Source organism: Chrysochloris asiatica, unplaced genomic scaffold, assembly GCF_000296735.1.
Source record: "Chrysochloris asiatica unplaced genomic scaffold, ChrAsi1.0 scaffold00345, whole genome shotgun sequence".
Lineage (NCBI taxonomy): Eukaryota > Metazoa > Chordata > Mammalia > Afrosoricida > Chrysochloridae > Chrysochloris > Chrysochloris asiatica.
In genome coordinates this window covers 2,679,066-2,688,514 of record NW_006408863.1, presented here as the reverse complement: position 1 = coordinate 2,688,514, position 9,449 = coordinate 2,679,066, and the positions used below count along the sequence as shown (strand labels likewise).

General features: G+C 46.8%; 1 protein-coding gene across 1 annotated transcript in view; it reads left to right on the top strand.

Moving 5' to 3' along the window:
* The first annotated feature begins 5,751 nt into the window (after positions 1 to 5,751).
* The window catches only part of PARD6G (par-6 family cell polarity regulator gamma), a 67,695-nt gene continuing 63,997 nt past the window's right edge, over positions 5,752 to 9,449 (top strand). Inside the window, exon 1 of the mRNA XM_006875895.1 lies at positions 5,752 to 5,823. Coding sequence (XP_006875957.1) covers positions 5,752 to 5,823 — 72 coding nt within the window. The remainder of the gene's footprint in view (positions 5,824 to 9,449) is intronic.

The following is a 9,449-nucleotide window of genomic DNA, read 5'->3' as shown; positions in this document are numbered from 1 at the left end:
AATCACAGTGTGTGGTTACACAACATTACATTAGATTAAATTATGGAGTGTGATTACACTACATTGTTGTTATTAAGTGTTGTTGACTTGGTCCCTAGTAATCCTAAACCTTAAACACTAAAACCTAAACCTAACCCCTAACCCCTAACCCTAATCCAACCCAAAACCTCAACCATGAGCCCAAAACCTGAACCCTGAACTTCAACCCTAACTCTAATCTACAATGAAGAATCAGTAAGACTAAGCTCTGATTTCTCAACAGAAACCACACAGAAAGAAAACTATGGGATGGCATATACAAAACTCTGAAAGAAAAACATTGTTATCCAAGAATCATATACCCAGCAATGCTGTCCCTCAAATACAATGGTGAAATTAGGACCTTTTCAGATAAACAGAAATTAAACAAATCTGTAATAACCAGATCAACTTTACAAAAAAATACTAAAGAATGTTCTTTGGACTGAGAACCAACAACAGCAGACAACAGCCTGAGATTAAAATACACGATGACACCACCCAGAACTCAATCTAGATATAGAAGTCTCCAAAGTCTAACAAACTTACAAGACTTAAAATAGGGAACCAGAGACATCAGTTTATAATGAAGTTAAGTAAAAAGGTGGAATAGTGTAGATACAAAACTTCCAAATGGTAAGGAAATCAAGATTCCAAAAAAAAAAAAAAGCAGACTGCTTTAAATGAGGTAAGATTAATAAATTACAGGATAGCCTAAAAGGAAGTGAATATACCTTCACATCAAACTAAAAAGGAGAAAAATCAGAAACATTGAGTAAACGTTTAAAACAACATCAATGATGAAAACGAATAAAAAAAAAAAAAAAACACCCACAAACAAAATGAATTGGAAATTTATGTGGAACAAAGAAACTATCAACATCATGAAAACAACCACACACATAAATGACAGCAATGAACTCATACCTATCAACAATTACATTGAATGTCAATGAATTAAATGCACCAGTCAAGAGACAAAGAGTAGCAGAAATGATAAGAAACCAGGGTTATTCAATATCCTTTCTATAAGAGATTCACGTTACACACAAAGACAAAAAATAGACTAATAAGCAAAGAATTGAAAAAAGATATCAGATTAATGGCAATAAAAAAGGAACACAAGGGCAATAGTAGTCTCTAATAAAATAGACTGTAAGGCAAAAACCAGCATAAGGTACAAAGAAAGACATGATGTCATGATTAAAGGGTAAATTGAACAAGAGGACATAAACATAAAAAAATATCTATTTTCCCAATGAGAAAGTCTCAAAATACATTAATTAAACTCTAACAGAATTGAAGTAAGAACTAGACAACTCTATAGTACTACTTGTCGCTGTTGTTAAGTGCCTTCGAGTCAGTTCTAACCCATAGTGATCCTGTATAGGGTTTCATAAGAGCACCTGGTGAACGTGAACCGCCGACTTTTGCAGTCCAGTGAAATGAACCCATCACTTTCAATGAAGAGCAGAACAACTAAAAAGAAACTCAACAAAGACACAGAAGAACTAAACAACCCAATCAACCCACTTTGGTCTCATAGACAATGCAGAGCACTCAGCCCCATGACAGCATAATATATCATCTTTTCCAGGGCAGTGCTTCCAGCAGTCTCCAGAATAGACCTCTTAAATATCCAATAATAAAGGCAGAATGAAAAATGATCTTACATTCGTTTGTGCAGCTTTTAAAAAACAATGTTTTCTAAGATTTTTCAGTGACATTTTCTTTAACAATTGGTTAAAAAAGGCAAGTTGCTAAATTGGAAAAGCAGGATGATCACAATTTTGTAGATTATATAAATGTGGAAGCAGAAAGAAAAAATAGTATCAAAAGGTTAGGTGTGTTCAGGGTTGAATAGGGATGGGCAACTTAGACATTGGCTACCCAAAATGGGGGGCTACAAAGGCAAGAAGTGACTGGCGTACAAGCTTTCAAGAGGGAGCCTAGATCCAGAGGGCATGGAGGAAGATAGACTCTCCACTGAGTAGTGTCCAATCTGTCTGGATAGGGCTGATGAAAGGAGACGGGGATAAGACTCTTGTGGTTCAATAGTAAAATAATTGCTATCAGGACTGACTGTGAGGGTTGGAAACGTAAAAGCAGATGTTTTGTAACAAAAGGAAGGAGTGGTTGATCTTGTAGTGCAGGAGCTGAGGACCATGGGACCATCAAGGGAGAAGAGCGGAGTGTGGGACCCCATCCTGAGAGTCAGTGATGCCAGAGATGGAGGCAGAGACGATGACATGGAGAGATGGAGCGGCTGGGGACTCTGGATTCAGGTAGGGAGAGCGGCTGTGGGCTGGTTGTTTGATGATGTGTGGAGGGGATTGTAATCATTGCAATGAAATGAAATACGATAGAATGAGTAAAGCTGTTCCCCCATGTAAACTATCACATAATTCACCCTAAAAACTAAACAAAAAACCAAAAAACCTTGTGTAGAAATTGAAGGGTAACTACCAAGACAGAATTCTTTCAGTTGTACAATAACAAAGACAATGAATGATATAATCTTTATCAAATAAAGTTGATTGATTCATTAAAAAAAAAAAAAAGGTTAGGTATTGATTGCTGAAAGGTATGATTCTATGTCATTTTCATTGTTTTCTTTCCCATTTTCATATTCTCCAGATTTATTTTTTAAGTTTTTATTGTGAATTGAGTGATAGTTTACATGGGAGAACATTGGTTTTACAACATCATTTTGTTGCAGTGATTATGATCACATCTGTGCATCATCATTCAACAGTATTTGCTTCTATTCCCCCTCTTTTTGTTTGCTTGGTTTCTTTTTTTAGGGGGTGTACACAAAACACTCAGGAATATATAGTAATTTAAACAACCAAAGGGCACATTCTACAAGCCTGCCTCCTGGCCACCAGCACTCAGTCCCTCTCTTTCCATGAATCTAGAGTCCTCAGCTGCTCCCTCTCTCCATGTTTTCATCTCTGACTCCATCTCTGGTGTCCCTGCTTCTCTGTTTAGGGTCCCACATTCCACTCATGCTCTTCTCCCTTGATGGTCCTAGGGTCCTCTATTTCTGGAATGTAAGATTAACTACTCCCCCGTTTTTGTTACAACACTACCTTTATAGTTGTGACAGTTGCAATTAGTCATGATAATGATTACTCACTATTGAACCATAAAAATCTTCTACCCATCTCTTTTCACCAGACACATCTAGACAAAATGAAAACTATTCAGTGGGGACTTCACCTTCCCCTGCACACTCTTAAACTAAACTCCCTCGTGAAAACTTGCAATCCTGTCACTTCGTGCCTTTATCGCCCCCTCATTTTAGGTAGCAAATGTCTAAGCTGCCCATCGAGATTTTTTTAAAGGATAAATGGTTAGTTAATTTGTAATAGTGACGCTGTTGTTTTTAAGTGCTGTTGAGTCAGTTCTTTCTTATAACAACCCTGTATGGTGTTTTTGAAGAGCGGCTGGTAAGTTTGAACCACCTACCTTGTGGTTAGCAATCCAATGCTTACCCTATAGAAGCACATCAGGACTCTGATAACTGGAAAATTAGAATAACCCTAACCCTCCTGATAAGCTGTCCAAAGTTTGTGATATGAAGTCTCATCATTTTTGCTTTTAAGGAGCAATCTGGCTGTATTTCTTCTAAGACAGATTTGATTGTTCTTCTGGAAGTTCATGGAATATTCAATACTGTTTGGAAACACCATGATTCAAAGGCATCTAGTCTTCTCTGACCTTCCTTATTCATTCTCCAGCATTTGAATGCTTGTTGTTATTATGTGCTGTGAAGTTGGTTCCGACTCATAGCGATCCTGTACAGGGTTTACAGGAGCAGAACGCCTCATCTTTCTCCTGTGGAACAGCTGGTAGTTTCGAACTGCTGACCTTGCGGTTCACAGCCCGATTCATAACCACTACGTAGCTCCTTAGAGATGATTAAAAGAACCATAACTTGGGTTAGGCACACTTTATTCCAGGAAATGACATTTTTGCTTCTTAACACTTTAAAGAGGTCTTTTGCTGCAGATTTGTCCAATGCAATATGTTGTTTGATTTCTTGACTGCTGTTTCCATGGGCATTGATTGTGAATCCAAGTAAAATGAAATCCTTGTCAACCTCAGTCTTTTCTCCGTTACCGTGATGTCCAGTTGTGAGAATTTTTATTTTCTTTATGTTGAGGTATAGTCCATATAGAAGGTTGTAGAATTTGATCTTCATCTGTAAGGGTTTCAAGTCCTCTTTGCTTTCAGTAAGGTTGTGTTATCTGCATATCACAGGCTGTTAATGAGTTTTCCTCCAGTCCTGATACTGCATTCTTCTTCATACACACCAACTTCTCAAATTATTGACTCAGCCTACAGAGTGAATAAATTTCTTGAAAGACACAACCCTGATGCACACCTTTCCTGATTTTAAACCACGCGGTGTCCCCTTGGTATGTGCCTCTTACTCTATGCACAGGTTCCGCTTGAACACAATGAAGTGCTCGGGAATTTCCAGTCTTCACAATGTTGCCCATAATGTGTTATGAGCCACACAGTTGAATGTCTTTGAAAAGATAAACATCTTTGTGGTAATCTTTGCGTTCAGCCAAGTTCCATCTAGCATTAGCGATATCACTCATTCCATGTCCTCTTCTTGGATTTTTTATCAGTTCCTGTTGATGTACTACTTATTTGCATATTGTTGTTAAGTGCCTTGAGTCGGTTCCGACTCATAGCGACCCTGTACAGGGCTTCCAGGAGCGTCTGGCGAGTTTGAACCGTAGACCTCGCGGTTTGCGGCCCAGCGCTTTTCCTAGTGCCACACCAAGATTTATTGGCATGACTCATCCAATCTTTTTGTGGGCGTAACAAGGACCATATCAAGTATGCACGACACTACACTCCTCTTCCAGGTGTTCTGATGACTTAACACCCCAATGATGTTGCCGGCAAGCAATTCCATCTTTCTCCTACCATGTTCTTTTTCTAGGGGTTGCTATTGAACAAACTCTTTCTTCTAATGAAGTCTAGAGATCTTCTGATCCATCCCTTATCCCTTTTAATTTAACCTGAGCTTGACTCTTCCCTAGCAGTTTGCCTCCCTACAGACCCCTTTGGAAGACCACTTACAGTTTGACAACTGGTATACAAACAGGAGTAGGAGAGGCCCAAGGTGATCAGGAACTCTCTTAATGACCAGAGACAACAGCAGAAATCAGTTCCCTTCCCAAGCTGCCTGTTGAGGCCAAACCGAAGCTCGGACAGTTAAGCCTGGGCGTAAAGTAAGCGAAGCGGCCTGGACGGTCGGTGGAGACGCCGCTGCCAGCCGACTGAGCGTCCTTTCCCGCTCAGCCAGACTGTGAGAGCACAGCGCCCCTGCCGGGGGTAGTTGAGCAAACAGACGCTAGGCGGGTCGTCTGGAAGGCGACGAGGGGGCGGGTCCTGCGGTGGGCGGAGAGGGGGCGGGCCCTGCGAGGGGCGGCTCCTCTGGGAGCAGGGAGGTGGGGCGGTGCGCGCCGGCGTCCCCGCTCCTCCTGCGCGTTCTCAGGAGTCCCCGAGGCGCGCGGCCAGCCCCGCTCGGCCCCGCCACACACGGAGCCCGCGGGGCGCGAGGCAACCTGACCCGGACCCGGGCCGGGGCGCACGGAGAGGGCGCGGGATCGCAGGGCCCAGGCGTGGCGGGTGGGGTCGTCGATCCCAGAGCCCCCCTACAGCCCCTGCGGAGCGAGGGCGACGAAGACGCTGCCTGGGGCCGAAACCATGAACCGGAGTTTCCACAAGTCCCAGACCCTGCGCTTCTACGACTGCAGCGCCGTGGAAGTCAAGAGCAAGGTAAGTGCGGAGGGGTCTGCCCGGCCGGGGCTGTGCGCCCACTACAAATGAATGGGGCGGACTCGGAGGGGCCTGACGAAGTGGGAGGGAGAGGCGCCCGCGACAACTTTCCGAGCTCGTGCACCGCCCGCCACTCGGCGCGGGGCCGCGCGGGGCCGCGGGATGCTCACCCGCCCCGCAGACAAAGCCGGCGCCCGGGAGGGTCCGCTCGGAGTGAGCGTTCCCGGGGTGCGGAGGGCCGGCGGGAGCAGCCTGCGCCGGGCCCAAACGGCTCTTTTGTTCCAGCAGCCGGGGGCGCCCCGGGCGCGCCGCACGTTCGTAGGGAGGGCGGCATTTCCTGGGCGAACCCGGGCTGTGGGCTGCTCGGGGTTCGGGCCTCAGGGAAAGGGTTGCGGAGGATTCGGGTTACCAGCGACGAGGTCGGCCGGAGGCGTCCCAAGCGAGACCCCCGGACTAGATCCCAGGTACAGCCTACCCCTGTCCGGCCCTTGGAACCCCATGGACTAGACCCCCAACCCTAGTAACCTGGGGCCTCTGGCACCCTGGCGTGCCCCAGGTTCTAGGGTCCAGCCCCCTGGCTCATCTCTCCACCCTTGGATCCCTGGCCGGGCTACCAGCCCCCCTGGACCTCTCAGCACTCCAGCCCAGTCCGAGTGCCCAGACACACTGGCCCCCGAGTCCTCCAGCCCCCCCTTCGGCCCGGCCTCAAGTCCCGCTCCTCCTGCCGCCGGCGCCCCGGCCAGAACGTGCCCAAACCTGCGGGTCGCCGGGTGTGTGTCTGGATGATTGTCTGATACGATCTGGTGAATATGCCCTTTGCGGGGGCGGCTCCCCACCGCTCCTTCCCCGCAGATGCTTTTGTCCGCAAGGGTGTCGGTAGTGGACCTCCGTCTTCCACCCCCCACCCCCCCGCCCCTGGCCCAGGAGCAGCCGCAGTCTTTAAGGTCCAGAGAAGGGGGGTCCTCGGCTTTGCGATGAGCAACTCTCTCGCCCTATTCCTTCTCTGTAAAGGACGGACAGCGTGGGGTTGGTTCGGAACACCCACTCTGCGTCCACTTTGGCCCAGGCCTCCAGGGACGAGAATCCAGCAGTGCCCTTCCCTCGGCTCACGGCTGCGGGAATCGACAGAGGGGGCGCTGGGTGAAGTCCAGGGGGAACTGTCTCCAGGATTCCACGCACTCTTCTTGCTTTCTAATAAGGAGACCCCGCCTTTCCCCTCGCTAACTCAAATCTTGGCCACACCCCACCCACCACCCCCTCTTTTGCCCAGGAGTGCCCACTGAAATACATGCCTCCTTTGGATTATATAAGGGGAGGAAACCGCGAGCAGGAATGGGAGGCGGAACGTAACTGTCCGGTTTCTTTAGCTCCGGCAAATAGGATTTCTAGAGCAGCATTGTGCAGCGCATTAGTCACGTGTGGTGTTTGCTTTTAGAAAACGTTTTGATTTTGGGATAATTGTCAAATGAGAAGATGTTGTGAGCAATACTAGAGACCCCCCAATGGTAATAGCATGCACAGCCACAGAACAGCACCACACCAGGGAGTGGTGTGCTTACACTCCCCTGACCTCCTCCTGCTCAAGAACTGAATACACACTTGTGTGTGACAGCGTTGTATGTGTGTGAGTGTGGTCTATACGAATGTGTATATGTGCATGGTGTATGCATATGTGTGTGTGGTGTGAGTGTGTGGTATGCGTGAGTATATTTGTGAACATTGTATATGTGTGTGTGGAGTGAGCATGGTATGTGAGAACAGAACATTTTTGTGTATATATGTATGTGTGGTGTGCATGTGTGTATATTGTATGTACTTGCACAAGTGTGGTATATGTGAGTGTATATGTGAGCATGTGTGTGTCAGTGTGTATATGTTGTGTGGTGTGTATACATGTGTGAGCATTGTGTGTGTGTGTATAGGTATCGTGTGTGAATCTGTATATGTGTGAGAATATTGTATGTGTGTGATTGTGGTGTGTGTATGTTTGCTGTGGGAGAGTTGTTGCCTTTGCTCTGGACAGCTGGGAGCCTGCCTCTAGCTGTCCAGCTCTCCCAGGTAAGGGTCATCTGCAAGGCCCACATGACTTGGGTCTGCGGCCAGCTGGCTTGTTGTACACCCCCTACCCCAGGCTTTCCGAGGATGACCGGAACTTACTGTTTGTTCAGATAGCCCCGGCTTTTCCCTCTGGACACCCTCCCACAGACCGACTTTGTAGTTGATAGTCATGAGCTCAAGTGATGTTGGAACGTATTTTGATGAGTAATTAGAAAAACTGTACGTGCAAGGCTTGGACATTGAAGCAGCTCCACAGGGGCCTTGTACGTGGGCACAATGGTCCCAGGAAGCTGGACCCAAGCTGGACCTGCTCGGCTCCTTTCTCAGGCTTGTGGGTTCTCCCAAGCCTCACTTGTTTTCTTGTGTAAACCAGCAGAGTCCTTGCCTCTCAGGACCAAAGGAGGGCACGACTGTGAACACTCTCCACATAGTAAGAGTTGAGAGCTTCAGGGCAGGAGTCTGTGGCTCAGGGCATTGGGTCTGCATACCACCTCCTCACCGAATTCTTGACATTAGTCATATGCCACAGCTGTCCATTCCCATTGGCGTGGGGACAGGTCCAGGTGTGCTATGGGAGCTGGCATGATCGTGACCATTTGGCCCCCACCCCTTCTCCAGACAGTCTCTTGCTTAACACAGTATTTCTTCTGTGCCCCTGACCAGCTATGTACACTTTAGGTTCTGGTCATTGGGCTGCATTTTCCCACTTCCTTTGGCTTGTGCCTTTCCTTACGGAACAGTGGGAGGCAGACAACAGACCTGTAGGCATATTTGGGTGCGTGCAAGAGAGATAGAAAGCAACGGTATAATGCTGCTGGAAATTCAGGAACGCCTTTAACTGAGTCTGTATTTGTCAGCCCTACTGGTGTCTGCATAGACTTGGAAGATGGGTGGGAGGGGGGTGGGTTGGGGGTTGCTTTGTCTCAACACCCACCTCACCTCCAGCGGGATGACCATGCATTACCTGTCTGAATTACACATTCCCAGGCACCTTCCAACTCAGAGCAGACACTGTTACTCAGACATTGATTCCCAACTCCTTAAGGTCCCAATACGTGAGCTAATGTCTGAAGTCCATGCTTTTTTCCATTTTGCATACCTCTGGTTTTGCTGTTTCCCCACCACCTTTCTCACAATATCTACCTTGATCACCCTCTAAAATGCAGCATTTTCTTAAAAGTTTTGATTCACTGTCACTGTGCTCCCTCAGTCCTCTGACCCCCTTCTCACATTTCTGTGTCCCCTGTGGGACATCACAAAGTTGGCTTGTGATACTTTATTTTCCAAAGTCACTAATGGCGCGAATCTCAGGGAGGCACCATATTTATAGCTCATAGGGTTTAGGATGTCCACTGCATTTGGGGGAGAAAAAATGCATTTTAAAGTTTTAATCCAGTTTTGGCTTCTGTGTTTAAACATTGTGGTTGCTTTTTTGGATTCTTAAAAATGCATTGTTGCTAAGCACTACAATATGGAGAGTGAAGCGTCCGGCTGATAAAAAAAGAGGGCACATGCACAAGAACACCCACACTTGCAGATAATACCCACTTGACCTGGCTTCAATGACT